The sequence below is a fragment of the Grosmannia clavigera genome, assembly GCF_000143105.1.
Source record: "Grosmannia clavigera kw1407 unplaced genomic scaffold GCSC_97, whole genome shotgun sequence".
Classification (NCBI taxonomy): domain Eukaryota; kingdom Fungi; phylum Ascomycota; class Sordariomycetes; order Ophiostomatales; family Ophiostomataceae; genus Leptographium; species Leptographium clavigerum.
The window spans coordinates 577006-600902 of NW_014040560.1; the positions used below are offsets into that span (position 1 = coordinate 577006).

Consider the following 23897-nt stretch of genomic DNA (forward strand, 5'->3'; position numbering starts at 1 on the left):
TGGTAACGGAGTTCTAATATTGATGATTGGCTCGCAGGGGAGGCGCGACCTGAAATACCGAAACCCCGAACCCACGAATAAAGTTTATGGTCCGCGGCAGGCGCAACCAGAGGTCTTTCCGTTTGGAATGTTCTTATCGGGGCTTTGTTTGGAACTCTGCAGCGGGTGCCATTCTTCTCGAAGCTGTCCGGCAAGCAATTGGGGCAGCAGAGGAACAGCCGGAAGGGCGCTCTTTCTTTTATTTTGATGCCTACGACATAGGGCGAGATAACCCCCCCGGTGAGGGCGAAACTGGGAAGCCCGGCACTAAGCGTTCGTCACATGCGAGGCAAGGCGCGATCTAAGCGCGCTTCCCTATTTGCTCAATCCTGGCTCCGCCCGAAGCTTCTTATTTCCAGGCGAGATGCAACGCCAGCCAGCCTGCATCGGTATTAGCCCTCGTACGCAATAAGTCAGACTGCACTTATCCGGCCGGCTCTCCCTTTCAGGCAACCGAGGACGGTCAAGAGCCGCGATCGCGAAGGAATGAGAGGGGGTGGCATCGCGGTTAGATAAGGTAAGATATACGGAGTACGGGATGTTTTATATAGAAGCTTCCATTCGTAAACAATTACGGAGTATGGAGTACGACATGCCTATTTGAGGCCTGCTTATTAGCTGCGCAGCCTATTGAATCAGTCCACAAATTCGGATAAGGCGAAGACTAAATTAATAAAAGACGGAATAGAATACAAGAATATGAAAATTGGACCAACACGAAGCGAGGACTCTCAAACAGCCTACATGGAACGAGGCCCCCAAAAGGCGAACAGCGAAAAATGAAGAGAGGGAAAAGGGATAAAAGCGAGGTAATAAACAGGGCAAAAAAAGAATAAAGATAGATAAAAAGAAAATCAGGAGCAAGAATCGTCCTCATGGCAACGCCGTTCCCCTTATACATGTGTTGGGCGGACAGCCCAAGAAAGGCCGTGATACCGACTGGCTGTCAACCACAGGTCCGACCGTAAGCCCCCTCGCAACTTCGCCGCAGTGGCAAGGTCCCGTTTCATCTGCCACCATCCGCCGTGGTGGCCAATAAACCACATATACAATCACAGTGCCAACGCCGTCGAACCCTTCCCAGCCCATCCGGGAAAGGAAGCAGAGGGGAAGATGTCTATAGGGTGGGGAGCAATGGCGGAAGCCACCCTCTTATCAACGAAACTACACGGCAGCCGTCGTGAATTCCCAGAGTCGTTCAGATCGTCACATACGTTGCGTTTGCACATGTGAGATGAATAATAAAATAAAAAGAAGGAAAAAAAGGCGGGCAGAAGAGCCGGGCGCACAGGCCGAGAACAGACCGAACAATCGACATCCCGTCTTCAGCTCGACGCCCTGGCCGCCGCCTGCCACTGCTTGATGTACGACTGCGCCTCGTTCTCGCAGATCGTCGAGCTGGTCCGGATGCAGGCGACGACGCGAACCGACAGGTCGCCGGGCTCGTACACCGCCCCGTGCTCGTTTTTGCTGTACGCGTTGATGGTCCGCTGCGGCACGATGGCCATCTTGGACAGGATCGTCGGGTGCCACTGCACAATGTGTTCCTGCTCGAGTCAGCCAGCTGCACGGAGTACGGGGCGCCTGCTGGGTCCTCTCCTCGCGCCTCTCCACTTACCAGCGCATGCGTCTCCGCTTTTTGGAAGTTGTACGACCGGTAGATCGGGTCGAACCAGGTCTCGAAAAAGAACCGCGCCCACCCGCCGTTACGGATGATGAAGCTCGACGTCGACAGTCCATCATTGTCCTGCGTCAGCACAAAGTCAACGTCCTGACCGCGCAGGTGCACAAATGTCTTGATGATGCTGTCGGGCGGCACCACCGGGTGGTCCTTGATCATCAGGGCCTCTAGCCTGGTCGGCATCATCAGATCGCTCTCGATCTTAGCGCCCATGTTCATGATAAACGTGTCCTGTTCGACGAACCAGAAGAACGTGCTGTCGGGGAAGAGCGTGAGCGCGTGGCGCATCGCCACCACCTTGGTCCACGACAGCGGCGAGCCCTTGAGATCGTACTCGCCCACCTTGGGGAAAAAGGCCGCGTAGCCGTGCCGCTCGGCGTACAGCTTGCGGTTGTCTCGCACCGTGTCGAGGTAGGCTCGGTGGAAGTTGGTCTCGTCAAACACCGTCACGATCACCACCGTCGGCGCCTTGCCCGACGACGCATAGTTGAATGTCGCAAACGAGTTTGTTGTCACGCCCGCCGCCGCTACTGCCGCCACGTTGCTCTTGGTGCTGCCACTGTTCGGGTCGTTTTTCGCCTCGTTGTGCAGCGTCATCCACGGGTTCGACTGATGGTGCGATCGTGTCAGAAGCATCAGCACCGCGATCACAAACAGGCCCAGCGATGCAAGGACCCGCGTCCGGCTGCGCCGTAGCACCGGCAGCCGTGACGACCGCGGCGGAAATGCCGGGGCATTGGAGTTTTTGCGTGGTGGATATGCGAAATGCATGATGTGATGGGACAGTGTGTGGAGAATGTTGTTCGCGGTGATGCTGAATCGGCGGGGCTTCCTCCCCTAGTTATCTCTGCCTTGCCTTGCCTCCGTCTATCGTATGTATGTGCCGATCGTGATCTCTGCGTCAGTGGTTGCGGATAGCGATGTTTTCACTCGCTCGAGAGGAATACTCGAGCCAGACGGTGAGGTTCACTGCAGTCCTTCCCGCAAGATCCCCGGCGTATCTTCAGGACCACAGTCCGATTGGACGAGAGAGGAGAGTCGTTTATAAGATCGTAGATAGATGGAAGAAGTATATCATGCGCCGTGAGTGCTTCGAGGCATCCAGAACGGCTCAACGGCGCCAAGCCGTACTCTTCGCAGAAGAGAGCTTTGAGGTGGTGGCAGTTGAAATTAAGAAACGGGAGGCCGCTGGAGCAGACCTGATATAAATGATTGCCAATATCTTCCCGTTCTCGTTCCCCGGTGGAATGCAATGAAGCGTGCAGGAAATATGAATGAGGCCCCCTCTTTCTTAATTTGTGTTCTTTTCTCCTGATTGACGAGAAAGAATAAAATAAATGACACTCATTAATGCACACTAAGCCCCTGGGGCGCGTTGTTTCTGAGGACACGTTCACGTGCTCCTGGCTGTGTGGAGACCGCTGCGCTGAAAAATGCCTAGCCTATTATGTAAACTGCCTGCATGCCTTATTTCAACCCCATTCGCACGCATGCATTGATTGACGCGAAATGCGTCCATACGGAGTAATTTGATCTGGCTGACTACGATACATCAGAACGCCATCGCGGCTGCAACTCTGGCAGCACGTATCCTACCTAGTATGGAGTACTCGCCCACCTTTCTTTAAAACACAGCGCTCCACACGGAGTCTGCAATTTCCAACCAGGACCTTGACGTCAAGTAAAGCACGGGCCTCATGGCACTGCATATACTTACTTCGTATAACAACACATCCCACGATACGGGGAGAGGCACAGCACAGCACTATTTACGCAATTATGTATCAACCATGCCCTGGCGTGCATCTTGGGCCGGGCTTGTAGTGAGCGGGGGCTGAAGTAAGCTTCTGCGCCTCTCACTACGCTGCCCGGAAAGGAGTTGGTAACTCCTTGGAAGCGCAGGCCGATACACCGTACAGATATGTCGCAAGACGCGAGATCTGAGTGGTTAGAAAAAGGCAGAGCAGTGGTTGAGAAAGCCTGAGCCTCTGCAAACGGAGTCGCCGAACAAGACGTTTGGCAAGCCCACAGAGGACCGTAAACAGGACAGTTTCATCTTTGCACACAGACTAGTTGGCTCGACACGGAGGCAAAACGTCAAGACAACTTAAGAGTGTGCAAACGGTGGATGGGGTAGGGGGGTAAGGGGTAACATCATGGTGTGAGGACGGAGCACGTAAGATACCTGTTTGCATTTTGATTTGTTCAGTACACTCCCAAAAAAAAATCTGCAAAGTAAGAAGACTCTCAATCGTCCTGGGGTTGACCTTCGTTATCATCATCTGCATCGCTTTCGTCTGCTTCATCTCCATGGATGTCGACCACATGTTCGCTTGCCCGTTCAAGGACACGACCACTCAAATAATTTATTCCCTTCCACGCAACCTAATGAAGACGAGGGTCAGTATAGGATTCCCGGAAAGAAACGGATAGAGGGTAGTGTAGCAAATCGCCGGACATACCCCCAAGAATGTGAAGGCGCCCACGAGAACAAACATCCAGCCAAACCCTTCAATTCGTGCCCGTCCTCCACCGGCACGGCGCCTAACCCGGCCCCGGATGTTCCACCAAGTAAATGGGGACACGGCTAAGAAGGTCTTGATCACGCCCACGATGCCAAGCGAGAAAACCCCTTTGAGAAAGTGTTCCGCCCAGCCTGTAGCGCTCCAATCACTGTCATCGCCGTGATGTGGATGCAAGATGCCCGCCAGATTCCCCAAAATATCATCGCCGGTATCCGGGTCGCCGAAGTCACTGATCGTGTCAGCGATCATATTGGCAGGGTCGAGCCACAGGTCGATGAGCGGGTCGGCGATGAATCCCAGCAGAAAGATGGCCATCCAGAAGGCGAGAAAGGTCAGCGTTGCCCTCGTCACCCGGTTCGAGATCCACCGGCCCCAGCGCAGCCTCTCAAAGCGGTATTCGAACCCGCACGTTGGACACTTCCAGTAGTGACGGCCCGACAGCGGCTGCGCATGTCGCCAAGCCGTCAGGCAGCCCTCGTGGACGTACTTTTGCGTACCCTTGCAGTGGCACGGACAGACCAACCGGCCGTCTTGAGGGTCTTCCGATACGTAGCGGACACGGGGTTGCGGTCGAAGAAAAGACGGGATCGCCGAGGCCATCGCCCCAGCAACTCGTACGCCGATCCTCTCGATTCCTCCAACGACGGCGTCTACACCGTCCGCAGCAGGCTCCTCCTCATGAAGAGCTTCGTCCGCATCGTCAAACGTCGGTAACACAACCTCCAGGCAGATGCGGCAGGTCCGGGGCTTGTAACGCCTCTTGAATTGCCTGTGCTGATATGCAGGGGGATGCGTGTCGGGACGAGGTTCCGCCTCACCATGTCCGGCATGTGTCGTAGTTTGGCAATAGTCGTGCGAGCTGCTGGTTGCGTCCAGGTCGCGTTCAATCGGCCGTTGCCTGGCGGCAGACGAGTCGACTGTTGCAGCGTTTGTAACATCTTCTGTGTTCATCTTGGGTCCAGACCAGCTAGACCCAAAACCCGCCTGTCGAGGTCGCAAGTCCATTTTTAGGAAAAGCTCTCTGTTTTCTTTCAAGCTGGACCAGCGTGCATAGCACTTTCAGTCTCGAGACAAGCTCTGCTCAAGTTTTCCGAAGATGTGCGGCCACTCGGATCGCCGGAATCTTAGAGGGCATTTTACATTTTCCGTCAAGAAATTCCAAGATAAAAGACAACGAGACCTTTCAACCAGCCGAGAGGGGTAGACGGAAGGAGGGACATAAACTTGTCGGATTGAAGAAGGAAAGCGCAAGGCAGACCCGGGCTTTCCACCGGCTTCGAGAATTTATTTTGCTGCCTGTTGGCGGTTTGCAGCTAAACCACATAGATTGAGGGGAAAGGACTAAAATCGGCCAATATAAAAGCCGAAATTCCGGCAGAGACCAGTGGGAGCTGGCGAGAGACGAGCTTAACACTGGTTTGGTGCATATGAGAGCTGCGACCAATCAGGGAAGCTCGACGCGCAACTGTGCGGTGTGCCTGGAGAACTAAGCAGAGGCGGCACGAAAGAAAGGCTGCATAGCGAACGACGAACGTAAAAGAATAGCCACATCTGTCTGCAGACCTGATCAGCAGCGTGCGAGACGAACAACCAAACGAGAGGATATCTGGTCCGCTCCGTCCACGTCGTCTTCTTTGACCTTGCTGAACCGCCCAGCCTTCGGCCCAACCTAGCCCTACATCACCCTCGAATCCAGTCTCCGACAACCGCAGCCATGGCCGATCGGTACTCCTTCTCGTTGACAACATTCTCGCCCAGGTGAGCAGCTCTGTTGCTTTTCCGGTGATGGTGGCTCTGTGCATGCGCCGCTTTCATCTGCATATCTGTATCTATACAAGGACTAACCTGGTGATGATACAATAGTGGAAAGCTGGTCCAAATTGGTTCGTTGTTCCTGAGTTGCAAATTGCCCTCCTTGTAAAATCACAGAATGCGGGCACTAACACTAAGCTCGTAGAGTATGCTCTAAATGCAGTCAACCAGGGCGTTACGGCTCTGGGCATCAAAGGTGAGCACTGCTTTGGCTCAAGCATTGGCTTTCGGCCGCCTCATCTAACCTATCGCAGCCACAAATGGCATTGTCCTGGCCACGGAGAAGAAGTCATCATCTCCGCTCGCAGATCCCGCATCCCTCTCCAAGATCTCTCTCATCACACCCGACATCGGCATGGTGTACGCCGGCATGGGCCCTGACTACCGTGTTCTTGTCGACCGCGCCCGCAAGGTGTCCCACTCGGGCTACAAGCGCATCTACAACGAATACCCTCCGACCCGGATACTGGTCCAGGACGTCGCCCGTGTCATGCAGGAAGCCACTCAGTCTGGTGGTGTTCGCCCCTACGGTGTCAGCCTGCTGGTTGCCGGATGGGACGAGGGCATTCTGCCTGATGAGGAGCTCGAGAAGGAGGCAGCTGCAGCAGCGGAAGCCAAGAAGGCAGAGGGTGAGGACGTCGAGTTCACTGATGGAAAGAAGAAGCTATCGGGCAAGACAGGTGGCATCCTCAAGGGTGGGCCCATGCTGTATCAGGTAGACCCGTCTGGCAGCTACTTCCCCTGGAAGGCGACGGCCATTGGCAAGAGCGCAGCTTCGGCCAAGACCTTCCTGGAGAAGCGGTACACGGAGGGACTAGAGCTGGAAGATGCCGTGCACATTGCGCTGCTGACGCTGAAGGAGACGATTGAGGGCGAGATGAACGGCGAGACGATTGAAATCGGTGAGTGGCCTCTTGATGAAAGCAGAAGGACCTACACCATCTTTCTGTCGTGGCTATTATCGTAAGCTGCTTGTACTAATACCCGAAACAGGCATTGTTGGACCTCCGGCAGACCATTTGCTGGGCACTGAGGGCGTCGAGGGTGCACGGGGGCCGCGGTTCCGCAAACTCACACCGCAAGAGATCGAGGATTACCTGACCAACCTATAAATTTGAGGCAGGTCGCCTCCTGTGCCGTGCGGCTGTGGTTCTTTCACGTGTGTGCCATATTCTTCTCTAGAGATCTTGGGTGCCGGGTAAGAACCACACGTCGGGAAAGGAGGGGCCTGTGTAATTGTACCAATGCCAAATAAAATAACGCATTAGATGTCTGGCTGTCTTGGGGAGGTGTTTTGTGCAACAGGGCCTCCTCGTGAGGTCGGTGATGGCTATGCTTTTTTGTCTACTAACACAAAAGAGCTCCTTGGCCCAGCAACGACGTCCACGACGTGTTCGTCACTGAGTAGAGGGATGGGGACCCTGACCCACGAGGATGCAGCTGCACGCTGGTCAGGATCCAGTCCGAGCTGACCGTTGCTGTTGCTACCTATGGCGCACACAGTTCCGTCTGCCATGAGCACAATCATGTGTTCCTCGCCCACGCCAACGTCCACGATATCAATATCTGCATCATCACTGCTATCTTCGCTCTCCATCACCACCACAATAGGCACCGGATCGCCCGTGAGCCCCTCGAGCACCGGCTGTCGCCCTGGATACCCGCCCCAGGCATAGAGATCGCGGCCACTAGTCAGAGCTGTCAGGACGTAGCCGCCTGCAGCAATCTTGACGATGGGACCGGTAGGGAGGTCTTCGAGGCAGGTGGCACAGCCAGGCCGGTCCGCTGGGCTGCACAGGTGTTAGGAAGAAAGGCCGAAACAATGACTTGTCGTTTTCTTGCCCAGATGCCTCATCAGCACTGACCTCTCTTCTGTCACGCTCCGGCAAAGGCACTCGGGAAAGCGGCCATCCCCCCAGGTCCAGACCTGACCGGTAGAGGTGAGAGCAGCAAAGCCGGTATCATATGCCACCGTCTGTATAATGTCAGAAGGCCTTTTGAAGACTGTGCGCTGTAATTCGGACTCATTTCGCCTGTAATAGTCTGCCACCGACGAATACTGGTAAATACTACCGGCACCGTCATAGACTGGCCGTATGCGCAGTGTCAGTTTACCCCGAAGAAGAAAACACAGGTACAGAACAAATTGCCTGGCGAAGAATATATTTACCAACTACACGGCCGTTCATAGCCTCGGCATAGTTGTAGTCATCATGACCGCTGTTGAAGGGCTCTGGCACGGCACCGGCTAACAGCTGGCCTTTGGCAGTTGTCACTAAAGAGCAGTTTGTCAGTGACCAAAATTGAGTTGGCAGGTTCATTTGCTTATTGTCTAACAAGTAGTAAACGTGAGGAACGGTTGGATGGCTCCAAGCTTCTCCGACTCAAGAATGCAAGAGAAGGGATAAATGTCGCTCGGTTCTGACCCTTCACAGTCAGGTGTATCATCTTGGCTTTCGGCTTTGTCCCAGGTACGAAATTGCAGCTGGTTCCAGGCGTTGAAGCCGGCCGCGTAAAGTCGCATGAGGTCAGAAAATTCGATGAGTTTTTTAGTTGTGATATCGCGTGTTTTCCCAGCTACGTACGTAAGAAAGGAAAGTTGATCAAATGTCAGCTCACCCGCCGAATAATGCACCGAACACCGATTTAGAGCGATCAAGATGCCACCATTTGCAGTCTATGAGCTTCTTTGCTATGACGTGCGGCTATAAAGCTATGGCGATGATTGACTTGCAGCTATCAATGGCTATCAATGGACTGTATAACTAGCTGGATGTTGTTGTGTCTAGTTACTTGCAAAGCTTGACTTGGGTTGTGCCAGCATGCCAGGCTGCATGGAGCCTAGCTCGCGCTGTGCTATATACTTTCTGCTAACCGTAGAAGATATAACCAAGGGCAAGATGGCGGAGTGGTTAACGCGCTGGCCTGCTAAGCCAGTTCCCTCGGGAGCGAGAGTTCGAATCTCTCTCTTGTCGATTTTTATACTTTCTACTTATACAGTATGCTGTAAATCTGCAGCTTCCTCTTTTTGCTCTGTACGGAGTACGGAGTACTGTAGTCTGCTCCACCTGTTCGGGGCCTTTTGGCCTATCTAACAGTGACTGGAGAGTCTCAATTTTGCACAAGTAGTCTTTGTACTCCGTAATCTCCACGTAGCCATGAGCACTTTCACATACGAGCAGAGGGACGTGTCAGCGATAATTTAGAAACTACCATTATTAAAGACTAGCAGCAGGTGTTCTACGCGGGGAGTTCGTATCGAGTACGACTCCATAGAGGGAATATATGGAAACCAAAAAAAAAAAAAAAAAAAAAACCAGAACAGCAGGATCTGTAACCCTTTATATGTTGTTCCACTGCTTGCCGCTCCACATGTTCGGAGTCGTCCACACCCAGTAGTCACGGCCCTTGAGCGCCCACACCATCAAGCTCGGTACGGAGTTGCCGTTGAAGATGCCGACGCCCTTGCTGCGGCCAATTGGCACAATCTGCGTCATCTTGGTATCCTGCACATATTCACGGTCGGCACCCGGCTGTGCCTTGCCGATGTCCTCCAAGAAGTCGCGCTTCATGTTGGTGGCCAGGACGGGAACGGCTGCCTGTATGAGCGGGAGGGATGGCCGGTGGAGGTTCGAGCAGTCGCCAATGGCATAGATGCGTGGGCCAGCGCCGATGACGCGCGACTTGCTGTCCGTCTTGATACGTCCGTCGTCGGCCAGCAGGGCGGCATCCGTCACGAACTCCGTGTTTGCCTTGTAGCCGATGGCAGGGATGTAGATGTCGGCGTTGAGCTCCTGGCCGTCCGAGAGCAGCACGCGTCCGGGCGTGGCCAGCTGGCCTTCAGTGCCTGCGCCCTCGGGAACGACAGACGACACCTTGGTCTTTGTGATCACCTTGACACCAACGTTGGCCAGCATCTTCTCGGCCTTCTTGGCGACAGCCACCGGCTGATCCGGCAGGATCTGCTCCGTGCTCGTCACCAGAGTGACCTCCAGCTTGGACTGCAGCCCGGACCAGGGCCAGCACGAGGCCCGGCCATTGAAGTGCTCGCCCAGCTCGCCAGCCGTCTCGACGCCCGTAGCACCGCCACCGCAAACGACGACAGACTTGGCCTTGGCCAATGCGGCCCGGAACTCGGCGTACCGCTCCTTGAGATACACCTCGTCGTGGTGGTTGAATCCCATGAGCGGCGAGATGGTCGTGGCTCCCGTGGCGATGACGAGTGAGTAAAAGTCAATCACCTCGGTATTAGCATCGTCGCCACCGGCAAGAGCGATTGTGACGGTGCGAGCGGCATGGTCGAGGGCCGTGGCCGTACCTTTGACAAAGCGGAAGCTGCCCTTGGGGTAATTCTCGAACAGCGGAGCGGTGTCGACCCATAGCTTCTTCTGGTCAAAGAGGTCGTCGGAGATGATGGCACGCGGCGCGGCAGGACGCGATGTGACCTGCGAGGCGATGCTGACCAGAACGACCTGGTAGTTCTCCTTGTCGGGCAGTTCGGCATAGATGTGCTTTAGGAAGCAGTGAGCGGCCGAGAGACCTCCATAGGAGCCGCCTAGAATGACAATGTTCTTTGTGGTCGACATGGTGTAAGGTGTGCCGAGTGAAGACGAGGTAAAAAGACGAAAGGTGTAAAGAGAAAGGGGGGTGGTTGCAGGTCGAGGAGACCGAGGCGTAGCCCTGCTTTATAAAGCTGTGCAGAAGGGCGAAAGAGCTTAGGCTAGAACGCGAAAACGGCAAGACAGGATCGAGCCGACAAGCTACCGTCTTATACGGCTGCAGAATTTTGCAGGAGTTAGACAAAAGCCTTCGTATCACAAATAGAAAAGACGGCCGAACTGAGCGGGCTAGTGTGTGTTTAATACTAAAACAAATCAATTTCACGTTTGAACACTTAAGTTGCATCGTCTAAACCATTTCGGCGCCCGACCGGACAAAGTTGGGGCTTATCCGTAAGCCATCCATTGTTTTTTTGGTCCGTATCGGCACCCGCTGGCCCGTTCTGCCAAATACATAGCAATGATATTGATATTTCCTGTCGGCCTGTTGTCAATGTCCGGCAAGACCAAATCTTCTTTTGCCACAAGGTAGAAACAGTGATGCGCCATGCCCCAACGGGGAAAGAGGCTAAATATCCACTGCGGCACGATCCATCTAGACTTCTGTACGGAGTAGCCAGGAACTGAATCGCCCTTCAGGACTAGGGGCAAAGAAGTCGTAGCCTCGCATTCGGCAAGCGATTCGAAACTCACGAATATTCGTATTTGCAAAGTGTCAGTGTTTCAGACGTTAAGTTCTGAAGAATACACAATTCTCAAAAGTTCGCCATGTTTAGCTTAGTAATCAGTATTTCATACCCCGCCAATCTAGATAGTTGTCTGTACTCCGTAAGTTGGCAACCTCTCGCAAGACGGCGATGTGGCGCTCAACTGAAACAATAAAGATATCTTTTTAAAGACGGACAAAATACAAGAGGCATCAAGATTATCAGTTTGAGCGGTTTGTTGCGACTGTAGCTTTTGTTTCAAAGTAGCAATCAATTGCCAAATAGACGGTAGTGCCCATAGCGGGGAAAGTGAGCTAATATTGTCTCGAATTGCTGTAGCCTAATCCAAACGGCTGAAGTGTTCCCCAAATTGCTTTACGATTGACGGCCAAACAATTCGGACTGACCAGAAGCTATCCTTCAGGGTCTTTTCTCCATTTTGCGAGCTCAATGCGAAACTGCGAGGTCAATGCGAACCAACTACGAGAACAGTTGCCGATCCCAGGTCTTACCAGCACTGCGGGATTGCAACCTGGGGACTGAAAATAATGTGTGCCATTGGCCAATTGCAGACCCCTCAACCAAGCACGAAATAACTCAGATATCTTACCACTGGACAATCGCTCTTGCGCACTCCCTTGTTTTCGCGCCTTTACCGCTTTTTTCAGAAACAGGCCACTAGCCGTCAAAGGAAGCGCCACGTCTGCGAGCAGGATCCTATAATTGATTGACCATGTTCTTTTCCCCAGAGTCAATTGTTGATTAGGAGGGGGTTACGAGTATCACTGAGCCATCTGAATAGACCTTACTGGGCAAAATGTGCCAGCGGAGAGTGCCGCAAGATACGTCATCCAACGCAGGGGACTGGGGGAACTAGACAGGGTGAAAGGCGAGAAAACAGAGGTCGAGGACGGCAAGTGCAGAATGCTTTCACATGCCAATTCCACAGAAAAAGAGAATGGTCCACTAATGGGACGAGAAGTAGCTTTACGGCGGTCACCACACGGCAGTTTGGCCTGACCGGCCAGCGGTCTAAAATTACTAACCCGCCCAGAACACTCGTTCTAGCAGATCGGGCAGTCGCTGTGGGACCACATGTGGCACGATGCCATAGCAATTTTCTGCCAGGGGCACAGACCACCCGTAGGGGATCATCAAGGGGCGGTTTTATTTAATGTCAATTCGGCGGCGCCCAATTGCCCTCTGAGAAGCCCCAAGTTTGTGCGTGCCTTGCTCCAACTCACAGTCTGTCATCGTCTGCCTCTGCCCAATCTTTCCAGCACTTGTGTCCGCGTCTATCTCCACAACCCGCAATGGCAGACCCGGCGCTTCTTCGGCGCACTGCGGACCACCAGGCCGACGTCGTTGTGGTGGGAGCAGGCGTGTTCGGAGCAGCAATTGCGACGGCGCTGGCGCGGCAACAGCGGTCGGTCATCCTGCTGGAGCGGTCGCTCAAGGAACCGGAGCGCATAGTGGGAGAGCTGCTGCAGCCCGGCGGAGTGCGGGCGCTGGAGCAGCTGGGACTGCAGGACTGCCTGGAAGGCATCGATGCGGTACCGGTGCACGGCTACGAAGTGATATACAACCACCAGTCGGTGTCGATTCCATACCCGGTCGTGGACGGCGCGCAACCAGGCTCCAAGCCGGCAGAGGGACGTGCATTCCACCACGGGCGCTTCATCCAGAAGCTGCGGGCGGCAGCGGCAGCGGAGAAGAACATTACGATTGTGGAGACGGAGGTGAACGGCCTGATCCGGTCAGAGACGTCGGATCAGGTGCTGGGCGTGACGGCCAAAACGGACGGCAAGGCGGACTACTATTTTGGAGCGTTGACAATCGTGGCGGACGGCTATCGCAGCAAATTCCGGGAGGAGAATGCAGGGCGGAAGCCGACGTCCAAGTCCAAGTTCTGGGCGCTGGAACTGGTGGACGCAGCGCTGCCGGCGCCGAAGCATGGCCACGTGGTCCTAAACCAGGAGCACTCGCCAGTGCTGCTGTACCAGATCGGCACGCATGAGACGCGGGCGCTGGTGAACGTGCCGGACGGGCTGGCAGAGGCAAAGCCGGCACAGGGTGGCGTGCCTGAGTACATGCGCCGCGTGGTGCTGCCGCAGCTGCCGCCATCGGTCCAGGGGTCCTTCAGCAAGAGTCTGGAAGCGGGCAGGCTGCGCTGCATGCCCAACTCGTTCCTGCCGGCCACACCGAACCAGGTGCCAGGGCTGGTGCTCGGCGGCGACGCGCTCAACATGCGGCACCCGCTGACGGGCGGCGGAATGACAGTGGCCCTCAACGACATCGTGGTGCTACGCGACCTGCTGGCACCGGCCCTCGTTCCCTCGCTCGCAGACGTGCCGCTGGTCTTGCGCCAGCTGCAGACGTTCCACTGGCAGCGCAAGCGGCTCTCAGCCGTCATCAACATTCTCGCCCAGGCACTCTACTCGCTCTTCGACGCCGACGACTACTACCTCAACGCCCTCCGCAACGGCTGCTTCGCCTACTTTCAGCGCGGTGGCAACTGCATCCGCGGGCCCGTCCAGCTGCTGGCTGGCGTCACACACCGCCCCCAGGCCCTCGTCTATCACTTCACCTCTGTCGCCCTGCTGTCCATCTGGGTCCTCCTCTACTCCAATCCGCTCTGGCGCCTGCCACTGACCCTGTTTGAGTGTGTCGCCGTGCTGTACAAGGCCAGCGTCGTCATCCTGCCCTTTATCTTGGTCGAGTTCTGGTGAAGCTCCGCGCGTGCGTCTGTGCGCGCGTGTGCCTCTTCTTTTTACTAGATATTTAATAGCCCGCGTCTGCCCGGAGGCGGTGCCGGGCACGACGTCTAATGCATTTGAAATGTGAACTACCATCTGTCATTTCGCCGTTTCGTGAAGCTGTTCCAGCAATATTCCGTTATGTTTTTTTTTTTTTTGTAAGATGCTCGAGGCAGGAGCGAAACTGCCCAGCAGGCAGCTGCGAGTCTCACCCACCTAATTGGCAGAAACCCGCAACCGCCGGATATGAGACGTAAGAGAAAAACGACCCCACCCACCTAAACTTGTAATGTCTGCTAGGCTCACCACAGCAGCGGTTGGACAGACAGACAGCCAGCGAACCGCTCTCTCTCTCGCTGCAACATGGAACAGTCATGCTTGCACAAGCTTGCAAGGACAGACGGCGGCTGTTGAGACCGGTCTTCTGCGGGGTTCTCTGACCCTTTAACCGGCTCGAACGGCCGGTCGTCAGACTCAAAACGCAACAAAACACTTTGTGTCTGTCAGTAAACGAGGCCGAAAACAGAAGCTCCACACAAAATACTCCTCTCTGTCGGCAGCAACGAATTAGTTTGGGCATGATTGCGCGGGCTGCCATGGCTGCCTGTAGGCTGCACGACCACCTGTCGGACGGGGCAGCTTGGTCCAGTGACGAGATAGAGGAAGCATCGTTCATAGACCGTGGCGACAGCGTCGACCACAGCTACGACTACGGCTACGGCAACCGTCACAGGCTTAAGCGAGACTACATCTACGATACGGAAGCTCCGGCGGAGGAGGCTGATGCCCTGGTTGCCGCGTCTCGGGCCTATCAGCTGGAGATGTTCGAGGAGAGCCTGAAGAAGAACATTATCGTCGCTGTAGGTCGCATACCCTTCGTTTTGCTTCAATCGGGTTCTAAATGTACAAACGGGCCTCTGACATTCTCCAGATGGACACCGGAACCGGCAAGACACGCGTGTAAGGCGCCTCACTCTTTCTCTTTTCCTTCGTGTTGCTGCCTTGTTATGCCCAATCTGACGGTTTCTCTTTCGTAACTCCCAGAGCGATACTGCGGATCAGGACAGAGCTCGAGCGATCACCTCTAAAGGTCAGTAATCGGCATCGTCGCGTGTGAGCCTGAACAGCTATGCTGATGGCCATTTTCATCTGAACAGATTGTGTGGTTCTTGGCCACGACTGTGTTTCTATGCGACCAGCAGTTCAAAGCGATCGTGTCTCAGATACCAGGTGCCCAGGCAAAAATCATCACGGGACAGAGCGGCGTGGATGCCTGGTCGACACAGGCTGTCTGGTACGTTGCAAACGATCCTGATAGCAGACGGTTGTCGGCTGACAGCGGTGAACACAGGGACGCTGTACTTCTTAACGTCCGGATCGTGGTTGCCACGCATCAGGTCTTGTTGGTAAGCTTGAACGACGGTCGCATTGTTGTCTTTCTCCTAACCTGCCGTTAGGATGCCATGCACCATGGCTTTGTGAAGATATCGTCGATATCGCTGCTTGCCTTTGACGAAGGTGAGCTTTACACGGAAAGGATGTCTTTCATGAGACCACGATAGGTCCGGCTGACAGGCCTGTATACGCCAAGCGCATGCTTGCGTCAAGGAGCATGCGGGCAAGAGGATTATGAGCGAGTTCTATTATCCTGCGCTGAACCGGGGCGAAGTGGTACCGGCGATCCTCGGCATGACGGCCAGCCCGGTGCACGGCACGAAACTAGACGGGCTCGACAAGCTGGAGCAGACGCTGCACGCCGTGTGCAGGACGCCGAAGCGACATCGGGCGGAGCTGGTGGCACACACGAAACAACCGTCGACGTCAGCACACGTGTGCGACCCCCGCGCAGGCCTCTCTGCACCGATCCCCCAGAACGCGGCGCGGCTGCAGCAAGTCTACGACGCGGGCGAGATACGGTCATTCACGGAAAACGTGCTTGCGTACAAAGGTGGCGAAGGCGATGTTGAAGTGAATACAAAGGACTACGACCGGTCGTGGGCCTTTTTGAAGGCATTTTGCCGTCGAACGTGCCACGTTTACGCCGAGCTGGGCTCTTGGTCGGCAGATTATTACGTGCACAAGGTCATCCGTCGCTGCGTCAACGCATCGAATCGAAAAATTGGACCTGAAGGCCGCCGACCGTATCTGTTATTTCTACTGAAGCAGGTCAGATCTGTCGCACCAGCAAAGCCAGTGTATGACGCCAACGCCGATTGCAGCAACAACATATCGTTCCTGTCGTGCCTGTCGGCAAAGGTGTTGAAGCTGGTGGAGATCCTGGAGGCGTGCGAGGCGCGGCGACCGACGGGCATTGTTTTTGTCAAGGAGAGGCCGATGGCTGCGGTGCTGGCACGGGTACTGTCGCTGCACCCTCGACTGCACGGTCGATTCCGGGCCGGTCATGTGGTGGGAATGTCCCAGATGTACACGGACGTGTACGAGGCAGCGCTGGTGCTGAACCCGCGCAAAGGCAGCCAAGAGGCACTGCAGCTGTTTCGGGGGGGGGCAGAAGCCGGGGAAGCAGGAAGAGGAAGGAGAGAAGGAAGCGGAATCAATCTGCTGGTGGCCACAAGCGTGATGGAGGAGGGCATCGACGTGCCGGCCTGTAACCTGGTGGTGTGCATCGACGAACTGACCAGCCTGAAGGCGTACATCCAGAGGCGAGGGCGGGCACGCGAGGAGAACTCGCAGATGCATTTGCTGTTGGGGGAGGATCTGAGAGGGCGGCGGGCACTGACACACGAATGGGAGGAGCTGGAGCACGAGATGAAGCGGCGGTACGAAGATGGCCTGCGCGAGCTGGCCGACCTGGACGGACAGCCCCGTGACGATGGCCTGGACGACGAGAACATAATGCCGCCGTTGGAGGTGGCATCCACACAGGCGAAGCTGGGGGCACGGGACGCCAAAAACCATCTGGATCACTTTTGCGCGACGTCGACGTCGGCCCGATTTGTCGACTGGCAGCCGGTATACATTCTGGAGGAATACGAAGGCGATGGCGAGTACGATGGCGACTTCAACGGCATATTTACGCGAGGCACGTTTGCGTCGCCTCGGCTGCTGAGGGCGACGGTGCAGCTGCCGATCACACTGCCGGCCCATCTGCGGCGGGCGTGCAGCAAGTATGCATGGCGCCAGGAGGAAGATGCATGTGCAGACGCGGCATTTCAGGCATACAAGGCCCTGTACGCGGCTGGGTTGATCGGTGACAACCTGCTGCCACCCAAGGCGACCGAAGATGACGGGCTTGCCGGTCGGACAATTGAGGGTCGACCGGGCGTGGTGACGGTACATGCTCGTCAGCGGCCCTGGACGAAGTTGGCGCAGGCCTGGACGGCGTTGGACGCGGCCGCGGATGGGCCTGAGCGCTGGCTGTACCGCCATGCAATGCGGCTGGTCGATAGCGACGGTGTTGAACTGTATCATGCTGACATGCTGCTGCCAGGCGGGTTTAGTGGGATTGGGGCAGCAGAACCGATGGACATTGCGCCGGTGCGCATGTTCTGGTCGCCGCAGTCGACCCGGCCGTGGACAATGGAGTTTGGGCCAGGACAGCGCGAGCTGGTCCAGAGAGGTGGTGGTGATGGTGGTGGGAAAGGCGACGATGACCAGACGGCTGTGCTTCTCAATGCTGCTTACGGCCACCGCTGGCCCATCAAGGAGGAGCACCGACTCGTGCGGATTGAGCGAGTGGACGAGCCGCGGCCGACAACCGAGCAGGTGGGCGCAACCGAGTTTTCCGAAGCGCTGTCTGCAGGCCAGCTGTCAGCCTCGTCGTCTGACCCGCGCACGTCGTATCTTGTCCGCGGCCCCGATGGCTCGCCGTACCTCTACCAGGGCTATTCGGCGACCAAGCCGGCGGCGGACAAGATCCGACGACCGTACAAGGGCTTCGACGAGGATGCAGACGATGTGCCGTACGTGCTCTTGCGACCGCTGCCGAAACAGGTTGGTTCCCTACACCGAGTCGTCAACTGCGAGAGAGATGGAGAGGGCGAGGAACAAGGAGGGTCCAAAGGAGAGTCCAAGCGGCCGTTCTACACCGTCCTTCCAGCGGCCAGTTGCCGCGTGGACCGGATGCCCATGGCGGCGGTGCAGTTCGGCGCGCTGATCCCGCCGTTGATGCAGGTGCTCGAGGTGCATCTGGTGGCGGCTGAGCTGCTGTCTTCGACGCGGCTGCGCGAGTTGCCGGTAAGCGATCGCTCGCTGATCACTACGGCCATCAGCGCGCCGGCGGCACGGCTGCACGACAATTACGAGGTGCTCGAGTTCATCGGGGACGCCGTCCTCAAGCTCATGGCAGCGGCTAACTGTGCGGCCCAGAGTAAGTGTGATGGTGGCGGTTGTGGTTGTAGCTGTTCTGGTTGTCATACGCTGACTAATCACGTTAAATAGACCTCGACGCGCCCGAAGGCCACCTATCTCTGTTTAAGGACCGGCTGGTGGCTAACTCGCGGCTCTGTCGAGCAGCAACAGAGTTTGGGCTTGATCGATTCATCGTGGGATCGCAATGGTCGCTGCGCGAGTGGCGGGACGTCAAGATCGAGGCGGAAGAAGAGAAAGGCGGAGAGCAGCTGGTGATGTCGACCAAGACGCTGGCCGACGTGGTGGAGGCACTGATCGGAGCGGCACTGGTGGACGGTGGCCTGACTCGAGCGCTGGAGTGCATGCGGATACTTTTACCGGAGCGGCAGCCATGGCTATCGCTGGAGAAGACACGGGCGACATTGTTTGCGGCGGCACCGAAACAGACGACATGGCGGATACCGACAACACTGGAGGAGCTATTGGGCTATCAATTTCGACGACCGTCGCTGCTGGCCGAGGCGATGACACACCCATCGACGCCGGGAATACGGGAGGGCGGCTGCATGGAGCGGCTGGAATTTATCGGCGACGCGGTGCTGGACTACGTGATCGTGCAGCGGCTGCTAGGAGGCAAAGGGGGCAAGCGGCTGGACCTGGAGCACCAGAAGATGCACCTGCTGCGGACGACGGTGGTGAATGCGGCTTTTCTGGGCTTTGCGGCGATGGAGTTCAGCATCAGCTCGGAGGCTTCGACTGTGACGGCGGATGGCACGGTGACACGGGGCGAGATCGCGACGCCGCTGTGGGCGTTTATGCGGCACGGCGGATCGGATGAAATGGCGCGAATGCAAAAGGCAGCGCAGAAGCGCCACGCAGCACTGCGCGAGTCCGTGCTGGCGGCGCTGTGGGAGGGCTCAGAGTATCCGTGGGTGCAGCTGGCGCAGCTGCGGCTCGAAAAGGGCTTCTCGGACATTGTGGAGGCGGTGATCGGGGCGGTGTGGGTGGATGCTGGCTCGCTGGGGCCGGTGGAGGCGCTTCTGGAGAAGATGGGGGTGCTGTCGTACCTGCAACGAGCGCTGGACGAAGACGTGCATCTGCGGCACCCCAAGGAAGAGCTGGGCCGGATCAGCGGCAATGCGCGGCTGCACTACCGGGTGGCGGCAGGCGAGTCAGTACTTCCTCCGCTGGCCGAGGTGCGGCGGAAGCGCAGACGCGACGAAGAGGCGGCCCAGGATGAGAGCAGCGACGAGGACGAAGACGAGGAGGGGGACGAGAAGAGGGAGGGGAAAGAAGAGGGGGCCCGGGCAGACCAGGCACCCATCTTCACGTGCCGGCTGTCGATCAACGGTGTCTGTGTGGTGGAGATCCTGGACGGCCGGTCGCGCGAAGAGGCTGAGGTGCGAGCAGCGGCGATTGCGGTGCGTGATCTGAAGGAGGGGAAGATCAAGGTACGAAGCGATGAAGTCGAGTAAGAGGAGTCGGATAGTAAGATACGTATATATGCGTATAGCAATATACAAATGTCGGATAGTAAGATACCGGACGATTGAGCACGTGCCAAGGTGGCCTGAGGCAGTCCCGATAATGGACTATTATGTAATTTCCCCCTAGAGGCGTGCAGGAGCTGCTTTGCTGCAACAGCCTGTGCCCGCGAAGCCGTGTCGAGGACAGAGAGACGGGACCGGCACGACAGGATTCGGCTTGCGATTGCGCCCACGACAGGAATCTCTGCGCGGCACCGACGTTTGCCAACGATGCCCACGGCCGGCCGATGAGCGCCAGAGCCGCAGCTGCGAAGCGAGCTGTTACGGAAGCGAGCTTGGAAGCGGAGAAGAACGTCGAGAGTTGAGAATCGAGAGGCGAAAGAGGCGAGAGAGAGAGGAGAGTCGGAAGCCGACGACAGGACAGGAGGCCGTCACGATGCCTGCGGACGGACAGCCGGTGGCGGGCGGCGGCAACATTCGCGTATTTGTGCGCTGGCACGAGCCGACTGTCTTCTCGGGTGAAGAGGTGCGATGCCGCATCACCTTTCGCAACGTGGCCCCGAAGCCGGCGACGATGATGGCGACGGCGACAGCGACGACGACAACGACGAGACCGACGACGCCCGCGCTCGTCCGTCACGCGTCGATCTCGTCGGTCTCGTCGATCTCGTCGATCTCGCACCACCACCACCTGCACCAACAACAACACCATCACCATCACCATCACAACTCGTCCCACGGCAGCTACCAGTCGCTGCCGCTGCCGGCGACATCTGCGTCTGCGTCTGCGGCAGCATCGACGTCGCTGCTCGCGGCCCCGGTCCTGTTAGCCGGACCGAGTCCGAACAACATGAGCAGCACTGCCCGCGGTCACCAGCGGGGGAGCCTTTCCCTGAGCGGCCCGGCCATCACATCGCCGCGGACGGTGACGCACGTCCGGCCCAACACCGGCACCGGCACCACCAGCAGCACTAGCAGCAGCAGCACCCCCGGCCGTGGCCACGCCGGCCGCGACCATCGGCGGTCGCTCTCGATCGTGTCGCTGCCGTCTCCTGGCGGCCCCAACAGCGCGCTGATGGCGTCGCCTACCGGCAGCCTTGCCGGCGGTGCGTCTCCGCTCCTCGTCGGCACAGCCGGCTCGTCTACGCCGGCAGCACAGCGACCACGCACGCGCGGTCACGGCCGGGCGGCCAGCCTACAGATCGGACCGCGGACATCGATGACCAGCAGTGGTGCCGTCGCGAGCGGACAGAACGGACAGAACGGCAGCAGCACCATGACCAGCAGTCCCGGAGGACCGCGGTCGGCCGCCATCGCTCGGTCCTTCTCGTCCCAGCCGTCGCCGCTGTACAACGCGTCGTTTCCACCAACGTCGGGACGCATGCTTCCTGGAGGTCACGTGCCATCCACGTCCACCGCAACATCGACGGGCCCCAACACGCCCGACATGGGCGTCGTCTCGCGGGCGTCGCCACGCTCCGGCCACGACGGCTTCCCCGACTGGAAGTTCCCGGCTGCCGCCGCAGCAGCGGCAGCGGCTGCAGCGGCCATTGGCGGCGGCGGTGGTGGTACGGCCTACTCGCCGTCACCGCCGCCGCTGGAAAAGGCGCTGCCGACCATCTACAAAGGACCGGTGCCGCCGCAACAACAGCAGCAGCAGCTGCTGCACGAGGCGGCCCGGGTGCTGTCGACGACCAGCATCGCCGGGACGCCACGCAGCAGCGGCGAGTTCTACTCGGTCAGCAACCACTCGAGCGAGACGCTGGCCTCGGAGTACGTGGGCCAGCTGGCCGGGCAGCCGGCCGCCCTCTTGCGGCTACAGCAGCAGCAACAACAACAACAACAACAACAACAACAACAGGCCCTGCACGGAGCAAGTCCGCGGCCGCCACACATGCGGCAAAAGTCGAGCTCGAACCTGCTGTATCCGCCGTTGCAGGCACACCGGTCGCGGGCGTCGTCGTCGGCAGCAGCCGCGGCAGCAGCGACGAAGCCGGAGACGCTGATGATGGGCTATGCACAGATCCAGGGGTCCTTCACCCTGGACGGCTCGCTCGTCGACCTGGGGCCGTTTGAGCTGGTGAAGCGCAAGGCCGTGGTGGGCGGACAGGGTGGCGGGGTGATCGGGATAGAGATGGGCGGCGGCAGCAACAACAGCAACAGAAACAACAGCAGCAGCAGCAACAGCAGCAACAACAGCAGCAGCAGCAGCCGGCGCGAGGCCGGGCTGCTCCGGGGGTTCGGTGGGTTCGGCGGGTTTGGCGGCAAGCTGAGCAGCAGCAGCGGCTGGAGCAGTCTCACCAGCTCGCTGGGCGAGCTGCTAGGCGGTGGTGAGATGAGCACGATCCGGGAGATGCGCGACCTGGCGAGCGCCAAGGCGGTGCCGCTGCTGTCGACGCCGCAGTCGGTCCTGTTTGTCGATCTGCAGCTGGCGCCGGGCGAGAGCGAGACGTTTGAGTACGCCTTCCGGCTGCCACGAGGCCTGCCGCCCACCCATCGCGGCAAGCTGATGAAGATCGCCTACGGACTCGTCATCGGCACCCAGCGGCCGGGCTCGGCGCGCGAGCAGCGCGTACGCTCCGTCGAAGTGCCCTTTCGCGTTCTTGGCAGCGTCAACAGCCACGGCCAAATCCTCGGCCACGACCTAACCACGCCGTACATTCTGCTGCGAGACCAGGCCGTCGTGCGGCCGGTCGAGGGCGACGACGGCCGGCAGCAGACCAAGCAGACGAAACAGACCAAGCAGGCCAAGCAGGCCAAGCAGGCCGAGCAGACGACGCAGAGCCGGGAGGCCGAGGCGGCGCACAAGACCAGTTTTCTGGCTTACGTGGACGAATTGCTGAGTCAGCAACAAGAGAACAACAGCGTGTCAGAGCAGATGAGCAGCAGCAACAACAGCAGCAGCGACAGCACGACGACGGCCTCGACGGCGAACCGGCGGGGGGGGCTGATGTCGCCGACGGTGGGGCCGGCCTCGCGACGGCCGTCCTTTCAGTCGGACGATGGGAGTGGTGGTCCGACGTCGCTGTCGGCGCGAGAGGCGATTGACCTGGCGATTCTACGCAGCAACATGGCCGACCGAGGCAGCCGGAGCGACAACAGCCGCGAAAAGGCAGCGGTGAGCGCGAACCGGTTTGAGATTGCGCGCAACGGGCGGCGGGTGGGCACGGTGCTGCTGGCACGGCCGGCATACCGGCTGGGCGAGGCGGTGACGTTGGCGGTGGACTTTGCCGGGGCAGCGACGCCCTGCTATGCGGTGCATGCGAGCCTGGAGACGGCCGAGCGGATCGTGGACCCGTCGCTGGCGCTGCGCTCCGAGGCGAGCGTGCAGCGGGCGACGCGGCGGGTGTACGCGTCGGCGTCGGAGGCGACGCTATGCGCGCGGCGGTTCGTCTTTGCGCCGACGATTCCGGCCTCGGCAACGCCCGAGTTTGTGACGAGTGGCGTGAGCCTGGACTGGAAGATCCGGCTCGAGTTTGTCGTGCCGGCCGGAGAGGAGGAGGCAGAGGCGGACACAGCCGGCGAAGGAGAGGGGGACGAAGACGAGCGAGAGGACATGGCGGCCGGAGTCCACGACGATCCAGACCGTGCACACGAAAGCCAAAGCCAAAAGACACAGACGGCGCGGACCCGACGACGCCGACAGCTGCCGCCGCTGCTCGAGGAGGTCGGCCGGGACGATCGCGGAGGCCTCGTGCTGGTGGCGGCCGAGACGCTGGCGTGCGAGAGCTTTGAGGCGGCCGTGCCGCTGCGGGTGTACGGATGGCCGAGCGGAGGCGGGCCCATCGACGGCGAGGAGGCCGACATGCCCGGCATGGTTGTCTAGGGTGAAGGTGGAGGAAAGGGAGAACGGGGAACGAGAACGGAGGGACAGAAACGGACGGCACGGAGGGATTACTGTGTAAAACGGAACGGAGAGCAAGCATTTTACTGTCGGTGTTGGCCTCGGCCTAGGAAATAGAAACAACGTTGGAGTCACTATCCAGATGACTAAGCAAACACAGCCGAGACAGGCTGGCCTCG

At 58.1% G+C, this 23897-nt stretch overlaps 7 protein-coding genes across 7 annotated transcripts; 3 read left to right on the plus strand and 4 right to left on the minus strand.

The window, feature by feature from the left end:
* Window positions 1–1364: 1364 nt before the first annotated feature.
* CMQ_4681 (alpha-mannosyltransferase) lies at window positions 1365–2491 on the minus strand (the record flags this gene model as incomplete). Its single annotated transcript, XM_014312837.1, has 2 exons — window positions 1365–1586; window positions 1658–2491. The coding sequence occupies 2 exons, from the start codon at window positions 2489–2491 to the stop codon at window positions 1365–1367; spliced, it is 1056 nt and encodes a 351-aa protein (XP_014168312.1).
* A 1476-nt stretch (window positions 2492–3967) lies between these two features.
* On the minus strand, window positions 3968–5250 carry CMQ_4377 (ring finger domain containing protein; the record flags this gene model as incomplete). Its single annotated transcript, XM_014312533.1, has 2 exons — window positions 3968–4105; window positions 4183–5250. 2 exons carry the CDS (start codon window positions 5248–5250, stop codon window positions 3968–3970), a joined length of 1206 nt encoding a protein of 401 aa, XP_014168008.1.
* A 709-nt stretch (window positions 5251–5959) lies between these two features.
* CMQ_4589 (proteasome component) lies at window positions 5960–7169 on the plus strand (the record flags this gene model as incomplete). Its single annotated transcript, XM_014312745.1, has 5 exons — window positions 5960–6003; window positions 6109–6128; window positions 6203–6253; window positions 6312–6959; window positions 7051–7169. 5 exons carry the CDS (start codon window positions 5960–5962, stop codon window positions 7167–7169), a joined length of 882 nt encoding a protein of 293 aa, XP_014168220.1.
* A 218-nt stretch (window positions 7170–7387) lies between these two features.
* CMQ_4778 (uncharacterized protein) lies at window positions 7388–8581 on the minus strand (the record flags this gene model as incomplete). The annotated part of the gene is made up of 4 exons (XM_014312934.1): window positions 7388–7847; window positions 7923–8145; window positions 8228–8332; window positions 8395–8581. The coding sequence occupies 4 exons, from the start codon at window positions 8579–8581 to the stop codon at window positions 7388–7390; spliced, it is 975 nt and encodes a 324-aa protein (XP_014168409.1).
* An 817-nt stretch (window positions 8582–9398) lies between these two features.
* Window positions 9399–10643, minus strand: CMQ_4551 (amid-like mitochondrial oxidoreductase; the record flags this gene model as incomplete). The annotated part of the gene is made up of 1 exon (XM_014312707.1): window positions 9399–10643. The coding sequence occupies one exon, from the start codon at window positions 10641–10643 to the stop codon at window positions 9399–9401; it is 1245 nt and encodes a 414-aa protein (XP_014168182.1).
* Window positions 10644–12636: 1993 nt separating this feature from the next.
* On the plus strand, window positions 12637–14052 carry CMQ_4488 (squalene monooxygenase erg1; the record flags this gene model as incomplete). The annotated part of the gene is made up of 1 exon (XM_014312644.1): window positions 12637–14052. One exon carries the CDS (start codon window positions 12637–12639, stop codon window positions 14050–14052), a length of 1416 nt encoding a protein of 471 aa, XP_014168119.1.
* Window positions 14053–14657: 605 nt separating this feature from the next.
* On the plus strand, window positions 14658–23700 carry CMQ_4469 (RNA helicase rnase; the record flags this gene model as incomplete). Its single annotated transcript, XM_014312625.1, has 11 exons — window positions 14658–14939; window positions 15011–15039; window positions 15124–15169; window positions 15237–15373; window positions 15431–15485; window positions 15537–15597; window positions 15671–18406; window positions 18478–19838; window positions 20113–21330; window positions 21481–22740; window positions 22870–23700. The coding sequence occupies 11 exons, from the start codon at window positions 14658–14660 to the stop codon at window positions 23698–23700; spliced, it is 8016 nt and encodes a 2671-aa protein (XP_014168100.1).
* Between the last annotated feature and the right edge of the window lie 197 nt (window positions 23701–23897).